The sequence below is a fragment of the Dermochelys coriacea genome, chromosome 5 (genome assembly GCF_009764565.3).
Source record: "Dermochelys coriacea isolate rDerCor1 chromosome 5, rDerCor1.pri.v4, whole genome shotgun sequence".
Taxonomy (NCBI): domain Eukaryota; kingdom Metazoa; phylum Chordata; order Testudines; family Dermochelyidae; genus Dermochelys; species Dermochelys coriacea.
Window position 1 is genome coordinate 95108670 of NC_050072.1, and position 13986 is coordinate 95122655.

General features: G+C 40.8%; 1 protein-coding gene across 14 annotated transcripts in view; it reads right to left on the reverse strand.

Moving 5' to 3' along the window:
- Positions 1–13986, reverse strand: part of LOC119855647 (transducin-like enhancer protein 4) — a 123841-nt gene that overhangs the window by 11192 nt on the left and 98663 nt on the right. For all 14 annotated transcript variants that reach the window (XM_038402093.2, XM_038402089.2, XM_043514549.1 and 11 more), the window contains 6 exons: positions 3525–3644; positions 2965–3018; positions 2205–2357; positions 865–997; positions 519–712; positions 244–320 (listed from right to left, as the gene is read on the reverse strand). In XM_038402093.2, coding sequence (XP_038258021.1) covers positions 244–320; positions 519–712; positions 865–997; positions 2205–2357; positions 2965–3018; positions 3525–3644 — 731 coding nt within the window. The remainder of the gene's footprint in view (positions 1–243; positions 321–518; positions 713–864; positions 998–2204; positions 2358–2964; positions 3019–3524; positions 3645–13986) is intronic.

Sequence of the window (13986 nt, forward strand, 5' to 3'; positions counted from 1 at the left end):
CCTCTGTGCCCACCACAGACTCTCATTGCTCTATGCCATCTGATACCTCCTGGCTGGTAGTAGATTTTAAAAGAAATCTCCAAACAAGCTTTTAAAATAAAAACAAGGATTAAACCACCCTCCCTAACCCTAAACTTACTTTTATTCATGCAATAGTATTCAGTAGCCAGGGGAAATCTAGCCAGCAAGGGAACACTACTTCAGTAAATGATTAACTTCATAAATTTAGTGTTTAAAACTCACGGTTTTCCTCCTGGGATGCCTGTCAGATTGGGAGGGATGCCTGGGACTCGCATGTGATGATGTGGATCAAAACCAACCTGCAGTTTTCCCCAAGCAGAACAAAAAGATGTATTAAGTGGGGAATTAAGCGAACAGGAGTTTCATTTACCTCTTCCACAACATATTCTCCAAATTAGAGACAGGTTGAACTAGATTTAACTCTGCACGTCTTTAATTTAACAGACCCTCCCCCTCCATCTCCGAACATGTTCACATCCCCTGAGGCAAACGCTTACCACTGGAGACCTCCCATAAGCTGCTGCCGCTGCTGCCGCTGCCGCTGCCGCACTCATTTGGGGGGAAATATTATGCAGCCCAGCATACGCAGCTCCTGGACTGGTCAGCTCCCCATTCATTCCAGCATGTGGCACAATTCCAAACGGAGCAGGGTAGGGACATGGTACCGCCATCGGGGTCCTTAGACCGGAAGCTGTTGGGAGAATAGTGCTCAATTTAAACAGGTATAAAAGATGCTCAGCACTTCAAAGAAGAGACCAACAAACGGAAGACACAGACACAGAATGCAGTGTTGTAAAGGAATGAAAAGTTAGATGCTTTTCTAGAGGCCTAATTGTTACTAACCTAAAGGGTCGACTCCTGGTGGCTTGCCAGGCACGGGCCTCAAACCAGGAGTAGAATTGCTGCCTGGAGTTGGAGCGTCAGTCCGTGGAGTTGGAGTATTTGATTTAGACACAGGAGTGGTAGATTTCTCATTCTAATATCAAGAGAGGCAATGAAAGACAGTTATTTTACTTTTTGGCTTCATATACAAGATATTGTAGATGACAATTAAAATGTGGTTTGATTAGCGAAACCTAGTTTTCAATTTTTAATGCTCAGCACTGGCAATGGAAAGAAGCATGCAGAGTGACTTAAAAGGGAAGGGTGACCGTAGGAATTAAATCTAGGATTCACAGCTTTTCTTCTTTAGGACACAGATGTGATTCAGGATAAGGTCAATGACTGAAAATCATTACCATCTGACAATCATATTAGCAGCATATGTGAAACCTGTTGGTGGTCTCAATCTGCTCCTGGTGGACATGTGTCCACATCACGATTAGCACCTTTGTTGGAAGTGTGAGGCCCAAAATCGGACAGACAAGCAGACTGAAATAATTGACTCACCCCTAGCCGTGATCCCTATAAAACAGGGTTGAGGCACAGTGATGGGGGTAGTGTGAGGAATCTTGCACTGGCACTGTTGTGGTATGCCTGTTTGGTGGACAAACAGCAAACTTCTGTGTTTAACCCTGTCACTCCAGCATCTCTCCTGAGCACTACATTCACTACGGAACTGATTTATATAACAATGTGAGAAGTGGAAGTGTACTGAAACGTTGAGAATCGCAGGAAGAATTTCAGTGCAGCTTAGGAATGTGATAAACTACGGTCACCAAAAGGAAGGGAAAGAAGACCCCCCCACACACACTTGCAAGCAGCCTTTTTTTGCATTGTGATTTGTGATGCAACTCAAGGAAGACTCTTGTAAAAGACAGAAAATTAAAACTACCTGGTCATTTAAACAAAAATGACAATCAAATCACATCCAAGTTGGAAGCTGAACCATAGCACAAAAAATGTGTCAAGGAACCTAGGTGTACTTTTTTTTTTTTTAAAATCCTCAGAATGACATGGTTCTCTCCTCCCCCACATGAAAAATTACCACAACACAGGCACATCCATCATCTTTTTACATTGGTAGTTTAATAAACCCTTCTCATCCCAAAAAGGCCTCTGAGCTTTTTAACCACCACTTTGCTGTATGTCTTTAAAGTAGAAATTAAGGGAACTTTATATTCAATGTGAAGTTGTATCATGTCTCGTAGTGTTTTACAGATCCCATTAGAAATTCAGATATGATCTGGTGGACGTGCACATCTGTGTACTCTCTCAAGTCAGGAGTGTTCAAAATCACTTACAAGGCTAAGTTCTTTGGATTTTGAGGAAGGAGTACTGCTAGAAGATGCAATAGAGGCCGGGCTAATCGGTGCATCTTTCTTAAGCAGTCGGGTCTTGTCCAAGCCATTCTCTCTTGGAGAATGTGCTGGGCTCCCTCGAGGGGAAGAAGGATCCTATAAAAGAACAACATGGGTTAGTATAACATCTTCCTATCTCCAGTAATTCAGACTTTTGGGGAAGATCTCTAAATAAAACATGAAGCATCACTTGACTTCATAACTGATTTGGTTAATATGATTTTAAAATCTAGGATGTATAACAAAACAAACATAAGTAATAGTTAATATTGTATGTTGTTAACTAAGTGACATATAAAAATAACGATAATGCTTAGGACAACAAAGTAAATAAGAATTACATTTCTCATGTTATAGGTGGGGAAACTGAAGGCACATAAAAGGCTAATCGTCTTGTGCAAGGTCACACAGAAAATCAGTGACAGAGCAGGAACAGAACACAGGTACCATAAATATCAGTGTCCTATCTGCTTTAAGATGGGTGAGGTAAGATTTTATTTGTTTAACTATATAAAGAGCTGATAAAAGCTCTTCTGAAGAAGTGTTACTGCTATAAATAATATTTTAGAACTGAAAAGATAAAAAGATGAAGCTGGATTTCTTTAGCGATTACAAGCCCCTTTGTGAAGGCATGCATCTGACCTACACTGAGATTGAGACACCTTCAATTACTGTATGGTACAGGAAGCAGTATAACACGTACCTCATTGGAAACATCAACCACCAAGTTATCATCACTCTTTTCACCATCACTGTCCTGCAATGACAAGTTAAATTCTTAAAAAATATCCAAAGATCTATTGTCTCTTTAAAAAGTAAAAATATCTATTACTATAAAGCATCACACTATTATTCAATATTTCCTATTTCTTTGGTCTCATTTAAGCTGTTAATAATAAATGCTACGTAGGTCTTACTTTATATATAAGAAGTGCTTTACATTTCATTATCCCTGTTTTATAGATGGGGAAATTGAGGCACAGAGAGATGAAGCGACTTGCCCAAAGTCACCCAGAAGGAACCCAGATAGAGCTCAGGTCTTCTGATTCCCAGTCAATAGGCTACATTGCCTTGCAGATGCTCTGTATTTTTACAGGCCCAGATATTGTTAGGTGCTGGACTCCTACAACTCACATTTATGCTCAGGGCCTGTTCCTATTTAGCCCATGGTTTAAAAAAAAAAAAAAAATTACACATGATATGGTTGCTGCAACTGCAGAAAAAACTTAGTTTGGCAATACACCATGTAAATGTTTTACTCACATAACGAGTTGCTATTTCTTTCTCTTCAGTTTTCTGCTTTTTGCTATCTGAAGAGTAATCTGTCGAGTTCCTATGCTTCTCTGCAGTTCTGAAACTAGCTGATGGAGACACAGAAGAGCTCTGAAATTAGAAGGGAGAGAGGGAAATGTGACCACACATTTGCACAATCTCATTTCTGATTACTTTCAACAGACAACCTGAAGATGGTGGTGGAGGTGGTTTTGAGGTCTTCTAGTGGATAGCAGTTAGAGCTTTAATCAACAATAGCTAACTAATAAGATGTATATTGACACTTTGAATGAAATAATTGGTAGATACTTCTGTATAAATATCAATGACTGGAGCACCAAATAGTTGAGGTCCAAAATGCCATAGAACTGCTATGTATTAATTTAAGGATACTATTTTTTACCACGGTTATTGGGATGTTTACTTTTACCAAGAAAAATGAGGAAGGAAAAGAATGGTTCAACATAAACCACCCCTCAGCAAATATTTGAGAGTTAAGGAACAATGCAGAGCTATATTGGCTTTGATGATTTTACCTCTAGCTCTAGCCAACCTACAGGACTGTTTTTGACCAGAAGGGTCAAAGCTCAGAAACACAGAAGAACAAAGGAACTACTGCAAGGTTTAAAAGGGACTCTTTTCCGAGAGAGGGGATAGTTGTTTGGGGAAACCAAGCTGTGACAGGTATCAGAGGGGTAGCTGTGTTAGTCTGGATCTGTAAAAGCAGCAGAGTGTCCTGTGGCACCTTATAGACTAACAGATGTATTGGAGTGTAAGCTTTTGTGGGTGAATACCCACTTTGTCGGATGCATGTCTGAGACACAGGCTCAAGGGTGGATGTTAGGAGTGTCTGAAGAAGGTAGGCCTGCCTAGGTTACCACCAGGGTATGCTAAGCCTTTAGGTAAGATATTAGCAGTTTTGTTGCAGCTGTGTTGTCCCAGGATACGAGAGGGGCAGGTAGGCGAGGTAATATTTTTTTTATGGGATCCACTTATCTTATTACCTCACCTACCTTGTCTCTCTAAGGAAGATATATGTGTAGACTTTTAAAATCTTCTCTCTAATGCTTTGTTCCTACTGTTAAAACAAACAGTACTTTTGGTTTTCAGAAGGCTGGTTTGTCACTATATACCTTTGGTCACAGACTCATGAAGGAGAGAACTGCAGGTGCCCAAGTTCAGTTGGTCCTACAGGTGTACTGTAGTTCAGGGTCTGGACAAGTAGTGAGGTGGAATTTCACGTTTCTCCTCAGATACGTAAAGGTATAAGGCACAACAATTGAGGGGGTGCACTCAGAGACCAGAAAGAGGACATGAAAGTGCAGCCAGACCTGTAACTGTGACAGTCACCTACCGAAGCATGACATACTACATTTAAGAGAAAGGAGGATCAGGTGGGAAAGGAAAATCATTAACTCTCTATTGATGTATTAACTTCCTATGACTTGATTCTGCTGCTACAAGCAGAAAAGAGAACACAAATTAACTCATAGTGTAGTCCCAGAATTTAATTGAGACAGTCTATACCTTGAAATACAAAAGAGGATATAAATGACATAGCCAGGTTGATTCATTTTTTATGGGCTTGATCCTGCCAGGTGCTAAGCACTCTGGCTATGATCCTGAAACGCACTTTAGCAAATGGTTAACTTTAACTCCCAAGTGTTTTGCAGAATCAGAGCTGATAGGAATGATGAGGAAAATAAATGTTTCTGTTGAGCCAGCACTTGAGGACTACTTATCCACCTATTTTATCTTAAAAAAAAAAAAAAAAAAAAAAGCATGATTTTTGGCTTATTCTTTCAGGGATTTTTTTGCCCCCTTGGGCACTGTGCCCAGTTTTTGTTTAATTTTGTATCATGTCCCAGACAACATACTGATTTTTTAAGTGCCCTCATCTCAAAGTTAGACATTTATTTTAACGCTTATACAAAAATGGAGTTCAAGCCCAGAAATTAATAATTATAAATTTTAAAAACCAGGGATTCTCAAACTGTGTGTTGGGACCCCAAAGTGGGTTGCAATCCCATTTATTGGGGTCACCAAGGCTAGTGCTAGACTTGCTGGGGCCGAGGGCTGAAGCCTAAGCCCCACACCGCCCCCTGGGGACGAAGCCAAAGCCCAAGCCCAACTGCCCAGGGCCAAAGCTGAAACCCAAGGGCTTCAGCCCTGGGCAGAAGGGCTAAGGTTACATGCACCCCGCCCAGGGCAGAAGCCCTTGGGCAGCTTTGCCTCGCCTCCTGGGCAACGGGGCTTGGGCGGGCTCGGGCTTCGGTCCACCCTCCTGGGGTTGTATAGTAATTTTTGTGGTCAGAAGGGGGTCATGGTGCAATGAAGTTTGAGAACCACTGTATTAGACCATTACATTTTAATAAGGATAAAAGAATACCTAACCACAGAAAGTAGCAGTGGATGCTCTCGTCATATTAGAGAATGCTTTCCCTATGCCTGAACACTGAGGTCTACCTTAAATGTATTTCTCTAATATTTCCCATCATTGCAAACACGGATTCAGCTCTACCAGTGGTAGCAATGGTTGGAGCATTGGTGTAAACAAGATACTGGCAGTCACTGGGATTATAAACATAATTATATTGACCGGTTTAAGAGTACTTGTGCTAGGTTTCCTGAAGTTGTCTCTACATGAGCACTTGCAAAGGAGCAATTGTGGAACTGCACCAGTGATAGCAATGGTAGAGAATTTTTAGCCAAAAAGCCTGATTTAGCCCCGGGCTACACTGGGCGGGGGGACGGGGGATCGATCTAAATTACACAAGTCGACGTACTTAGATCAATTTACTGTGGTATCTTCATCGCGGTGAGTCGTCTGCTGCCGCTCACCCATCGACTCTGCCTGCGCTTCTTGCGGTGCTGGAGTACCGGAGTTGACGGGAGAGAACTTGGGGGTCGATTTATTGCATCTAGACTAGACGCGATAAATCGATCTCCACTGGATCGATTGCTGCCCGCTGATCCAGCAGGCAGTGAAAACATACTCAATCATCGTTAAAAAGGGTTTAAAATCTTCTTGCCATGCTTGACCAAAATCCCCCATATTAGCCATAAATTTTCTGTTCGAATGGTTTTTCAATGAAAAATGCAAATTTGAAGTTTTCCATGGAAAAATGTCTATGAAATATTTAGTTTCAAGTTGGTCTGGCCCAAATCTGAAAAATTCATGTTGTTGAACTAATCCAAAATGTTTAGTGTCAAATCAGTTTAATAAAACATTAATTAGCTGCATTCCCCCAATCAGTGCGTTGCCTTATTATCTCTTTTCTGCAGAGGTCCCTACAGCACTGCATTTCCCATATCACAACACGGTTATCCCTGACCAACCTCTCAGTGGTGCATCACAGGAGTCATACGACTCTGGGTGCATCATGAAATATGTAGTCCAACCAGGGAGCTAACTTCATAAGGGAGAACAGGGGCATCAGGCTCCTAAACTAAGCTCCCATAAACCAATCCGCTGCTATGGAAAAATACAGTTTAATTTTGAACGGCCTCAAAATGATGCGTTTCAGGTCATTTCAATAAACCAAAACATAACACTTTGATTTCAGGAGTGTCAAAATGTTTCAATTCATTTGAAAATATCAAAACAACATGTGAGATTTCTGACTTTAAATTTTTCATAATTTCTGTTGCATGCAAAATTCTGAAATTTTGACACTTTGTCCCAATCTGAGAATAAAACAAATGCTGAAATGTCAAAATTTCTCATGGGACGGAATTTACAATATTTTGTTCAGCTCTGCCCCATACAATTCAGTAAGGGTTTTGAATGTACGAGTGAAGTAACATCAGGACAAACATATGTCCACTGTAGACTTCAGTGCATTCTGACACCACTGGCATGTCTCATATTTCAGTGTTCTTATTAAAACATTGAGGCTCTGATTCTGAACAGCACTTAAGCACGTGCTAAAGTTTCTCCCTACTCAGGAAAGCACGTTAGCAAATGCTGAAATCCCACTGACTTCAGTGGGACTTAAATCTATGCTAAAAGTTAAGCATGTGCATAATTAAGTTCTTTCCGGAATAAGAATGTGATTTTGAATTGGAGCCTTAACTAGGAAATTCTGTATAGACCAGTTGAAATTTTGCTATTTTTTTAATGGGGTGCTAGCAAAAATTTTCCCCGTTTTTGACCAATTCTAGTTATTTACACATTCACAATACTGGATGAAAATGGAAAATTTGAAAACAAAGCTAGCATTGCTCATGACTACTGGTTTGAAACATTTAGGGAACATTTAGTAAGCACCAGTAGGGTCTACAGGGACCAAGTCATGCACAAAATGTTAGTGTGCTTTAGAAATCACACCGCCGTAGTGTGCATTACTCCACTGTGTAGACAAATCTTAGTTTTATTTACTATAGAGGATGCCCTTTGCACAAGATTTTATATGAGCATTAAGAGTACTCCTTTACATTCATATTCATTTCACAAATTGGGAGGAGGCAGTTTATAATTTGAGTTCAATTCATTATAACTTCACTGTATAGAAAGCAATTCGTTTTAAAAGGAGAAAGTCATCACTAAGCTGCAATTAGAATTATGTCTGAAGAATCAGAGTAAGCTACTGCACTTATTTAAAACAGAAATATTTATTTTCATGAATTAGAAACCACGTGGTTTCATTTTTCTCAATATAGTTAACCTTGGTACTGCAGATATCATTTTAATCCTTGATTTTGCTGCTCAATAAAATTATAATTCAGAACTCCCTATTAGAATGATAAAGTAGTTAATTATCACCAGCACTTAAAGGATGATCACCATATTGGGCACTGGGGCAATGCATACTGCTTAATGGCGTAATTGCTTTAAAGTCCAATCAGACTTGGTAATAAAGTGGAAAAATCCTGGGCAGCCCCATGCAATGGAACTTTTTTGGCTGGCGGTACGCAGAGAAGCACTAACAAGATGTAAGCAATAGTACTGAGAGACACAAACTTATATGGTCAACAAGAGAAGCTTTAGTTTTGTTTCTTTGTGAAAAATCCAGCTGTATATCTAGATACTACTAGAGATCATACAATGCAAGTTTCATTATTGGATTATATGCTTAAAAATGTGAACACACATCCTCCCCCAGCCCACACACTTTCTTCACGTTAAAATCTTCACAAATGTGGGGATCAAAGTTCTGTGAACAGGAATGCCTGTGCAGTTAGTGAATTTTCTGAATTAGTATAAGGTGTCTTGTCTACAAACAGCCATTATTGTCCTTATGTTTTTATCCTAATTCAGGCTTTTCTGCATATTAAAACAAGATTATTAGTAGCCTATATGCCTTTTAAGCATTACAGTACCCTTAGTCTACACTTTAAAGTTATATCAGTATAGTTACTTCAATAGGGGAGTTGAAAAAAAAAACCCTCAACTGTGACCGATGTAGCTATGCTGACAAACCCCCATGTATAGACAACTATGTCAGTGGAAGAGTGCTTCTGTCGATGTAGCTTATGTCATTTGGGGATGTGGCATTCCTACAGAAGAACATCTTTTGTCAGCTTAGGCTGCATCTACATGAGGGAGCTATGCTGGCACGGGTCCACAGTATAGACATAGCCTTATGTCTTAAAACTGCCACAAACATTTTCCAGCCAAGATACAGAGAGTTTCATCTGCCCTTCACATCACGACAAGAGAAGGGAAACAAGAAATTGAATATTTTACTTTCCCATCAATCCCAAACAAAATCCCTGTAATTTGCCTGTGTGACTGGGTGAGTATAATTTTGCACGGCGGCTTTAATGCTAATTAACTGTTCCAGCTTTGGGTGTTGGGCTGAAGCTCAGGAGTATGAAGTTAAGGTTTCAATCACATTCTTGGGTCTAGCATGTAGCTTGACACTTTTTAGGAGAGAAAATGAAGAACTTTCCAACTGAAACCTAGAGGGACGAAAGGGATTAGGTAGGCAGAATGCAATTCCACAACTAGAATACACTGGGGCTAATATTACTTCTGCAGAAAGAGTAACTGGATCTTCAGTTACAACAAGCTGTTAGGACCTGGGCTGGATTTGAACTGACAACCTAGAGATAAAAAAATCTTCTGAGCTGGTACAGTTCACTTTCCCCCATCCTCCTAAACCTTCATTTTAATTCCTGTCCCTCAGGTTTTGGAGAGAAATGAAGGCTTGGCTTTGGGCCAGTTGCTGAGAGGACTACAAAGCTAGACTTCAAGAATGAGATGCAAGAAATAGCAGCCTAATTCTGCATGAAGCCTCAGTTCAGATTTTTAAGCAGGGATTTTGTAATGATCACATCTTGTTTATCCATTACAAACTGTATCTGCTATATAAAAAACTGCAATTCTGCAGGAACTCTGTGACTGGTGTTGACAGTCCTAAAATTGCCCCTTATACAAAATAGCACAACTGCCATGCCCTGTTCAGCCAAAGGACTAAGTGACAACTATCTACATGTAACTGTGGTTGTGTATCAGATGTCTACAAGTGACACTGGCATCTGTACAAACCTTTTCCCTGAGTTTACACCTAGGGATCTGTGGGAGATCCCATGACTAAAGGGCTGAACACAAAAAACCTCCATCAAAGCACAGTTTAGCTGTCAGACTTTGCTCTGTTTTTCGATTAAAACATCAAGGCTCTTCTAACAGCTTCCTTTAAAGAAGATGGAACAGGGTTGCTGCTTAGAGAAATTAAGTGATTTAGCATTATGTCTTAGCAGGCTGCAACTTAATGGGCCAGAATCCTCCTTCTAATAACTATTAAAATTTATAGAGAAAGAAAAATCTTTTCACACTGCAGTTTTCTTCAATAAAAACTTTTAATCTACTAGAAAACCAAGCATTTCCCTGCTAAGCAGTATTGAGTTTGTTCACATCTAATAATTGAACAAGACATGGGGAAATACATCCTTTGGTGATAGTGGCTGTTTTAATTTCTCTTTAACAAAAAGACACTGTATTTTCATTTTCTGTTTGTGTAGAAAAGGTTTATTCCTGGTAAATACATGCAAAATGGTGACGCAAACCTATGAACAGATATAAGAACAGCAAGGCTCAGCACTTTGACATGTACATTTAGTTCATTTAAGAAGCACTACATCAAATACAGCATTGGATCTTTAGCACAAGACTGTAAAATACTAGACACTACATATCCCATTATGTTTTGTACAGCGTTGAGCAACACTACACAACAAATGAGACCAACGCTCTCCAGGAATTTCATGAGGTGGCATATTCCCTCTCTGATATTTATATGGTGACCGTCACAGTGGAATGTAGGTGCCAGAGACAGCCTGAAATATCTCCCCTGACCATGCACAAATTAATTGATCATAAAGAATGCTATATAAACCTCTTATAAAGCCATAAATATCACACAAGTAGCAGTGCAAACATCAATGTGCTGTCTACTTGTAATAATTAATACTTCAAATTACTTGAAAAATCCAAGAATTACTATAACCTTTTAAACCTCAACTTCCACTGAAAATTACATGCATTACCATACATGGCTCACATAGCACAAAGGAAGAAAAACAATATAGTAAAATCAAGCACAAAGGCTATCCATCCTTTCCCAAGCCCTATAGCTTGGACTACCATCAGCTAGCTCTCTTGGATGGCTAATCTTGCTTGGATAAAAATTAAGTGATAATTAAATGAAACCAGTGTTAGAAATAATTACAAGATGATAGGACCCAAAAACCCTCCCACACAAAGCTGGTAACTCTTGAAGCATTTGTGACTGTGACCATTACCTGGTGTAACTCTATAACACTATTTTTGCGAATACAGACTAACATGGCTGCTACTTTGAAACCTAACTGAAAAAAATGTATTTTAACCAAAATAATTAAAACAATAATTCCAACAATGTGGGAATTATGAGATAATTGATCATCCTGAAGTATTATACAAACTGCAGTAAAAGCCAAGGATGTTCATTGCTAAGGCCAATTATGATATACTTATCTGAATGACATTATTGCTGTTATAAAGTCCATTCAAAGTATACGAGAAACAATAAAAATGGATACAACACACATCACAGGAAAATGACTTCACAGGAATGCTCACTCATTGACTGATACTCACGTTTAGGGTGGTGAAATACAAAAGCCAACGTTAGCATTCAGACTCACTCCACTTTGGTTTGGTCCTTTTAATTATTTAAGGGAGATGAGAAATCAGCAACATGGAGCAACTTAAGTATTATAACTCCTACATAAGTCTGAGTTAAGACTGTCCGTACCTAAACTTGGCTGGTTACTGACTTGGGCCAAAAGGTGGACCAGCTTCCAGTCCACTTTACGGGTACCAAATGCAGTACAATGTTGCACTAGTTCTAACCTTATGCCAGAAAGAATGGAGTAACAATCACAAGAATATTCTCTCTACCTGAAAACTTAGCAGCTAAGCCTTTGAGCTCCTGGGCTTAACTTTCCTCAGAAGTCCAAAGGCCAAACTCTCTAACACCCCTCCGTGCCAATGAGAGAGATTAAATAAACCACAAAAACAGTATTGTCCAACATGGCCCTTCACCTATTTTGCGTGTGTGTGTGTGTGTGTGTGTGTGGGGGGGGGAAATAGCACACTATTTTGATCTATTTTTAGCACACTGACTTGATCAGAGTTAAGATGGGTATGTCTCCTAGGGCTGGAAAGGCAGCATTACCTTTCTCTTTATCTAAGACAGATGCTTGGGGCCAGGTTCTGAACTATCAAGCTATCAGTCAAGATTACTTGCCTTTCTCTCTCCCTTTCAGAGCTCACATTTTGACCTCCCACGATCATTTCTGCATTGAGCCTTTTCAGGCCCAGTCTACACTACAAAGTTAGGTCAGCATAAGCTTGCATCAACCTAGTTACAAATGTTCTGCACTTAAATGCGTCTCCCACCTATGTAAATGTCCCATTACAGCGACACAGTAACACCACTGCCCTGAGTGGCGTTGAGCTATGATCGATGTGCTGAGGGCGACGCAGCACAAGTGTAGACACTGTGTTACTTATGTTGACCCTAACAGTCCTCCAGCAGCTATCCCACAATGCCCTAAACTGACCAATATAGTCACAATTGTGAACGCCATTGCCCAAGGTTCCCGGAGAACAAGCCAGCTACACACTCCAGACGTGTTCCAGCTTGAAGTAGATCGGAGATATTGGATCTCCTAGGCCTGTGAGAAGAGGCTGTGCAAGCACAGCTATGGACCAGCCATAGAGACATGGACATCTACAAGCAGGTTACACAGGAGATGCAGGAGACGGTACTACAGGGACCAGTAGCAGTACAACATGAAAGCAAAGGAACTGTGTCAGGCATACCAGAAGGCCAAGGTGATGAGCTGCAGACTTACTGCTTTTACAAAGAGCTGCATGCCATACTTGGTGGAAACCCCACCACCGACCTGCAGACAACCATGACTACCTCCGAGGAGCCCAAGCCAAAGACTCCTGCCATGAACAGCCAGGACGAGGAAGAGGATGGGGGACATGCAAGTGGTGGGATTTTGTTATGCCACAAGCCAGGACCTGTCTGAGACTCCACCACAGTCCAGTCAGTCCTGGCAGTTGAGCACAGGTGAGTCTGATGCAGGGGAAGGAACTTTGGGTAGTTTATATTTCCCATTACAGTGATGTACTGATGGCACTCCCAAGTTAACAGGATACAGCTATTGACTGTTTCATTAATTTAATTGTACGACAAGAGGTAGTGGTACCAAAAAAAGAGAGAGATAGGGTTCACTTTTTTTCATTCCCCTGTGGCAAGGGAGGGGCATGAGGAGCAGTTTATGTATACAGGGGCATCGCTTGAACCCTCCTGAGAAATCTCCATGAAACTTTCATGGAAGTACTCTGTAACCCTCTCCCAGAGTTTCTAGGGATGGCCATCTTATTTCTTCTTCACGGTAGGACACCTTCCCACATGACTTGGCAATAACTCCAGTAGGCACTATTGGAGTAAACAGGCTAGCAGTGTACAGGCTGGGCGGCTTTGGAAGGCCAGCAGCAGTGTACTCTCTGTGCCTTTGTTACCCTCAGGAGGAGATATCAGTTAAAATCACCCCTGCCTGTGGAAAATGGTGCCAGTATTCAGTTCCATTGCCCTATCCTCCATTTCATGCAACCAAGAAATTCCCTCACCATTTCCTTCATCTCTGGCAGGCCACACACCTCACGGCTGGTGCTGTAAATGGCACCATGCACACTGCAGCAGAAGTGTCAAGAGGCACGTCTTGTTTAAAACCTAAGGGGAGCACAGGAAGGGAGTTTTGAGTTTTAACTTTCACTTTCTGTTGTGAACTATACGGCCAATGATGCCTTTGTGTGTTTTACCTGCAGCTGCTGCTGTTATGGCCTTGCGGGGTTTCTGCTCTACACCTGTGGAATGCCCAACCAAGATAAGGAGGAGAAAGATGAGGATTCAGAATGACATGTTCAAGGAGATCCTGCAAGCCAGTGCTG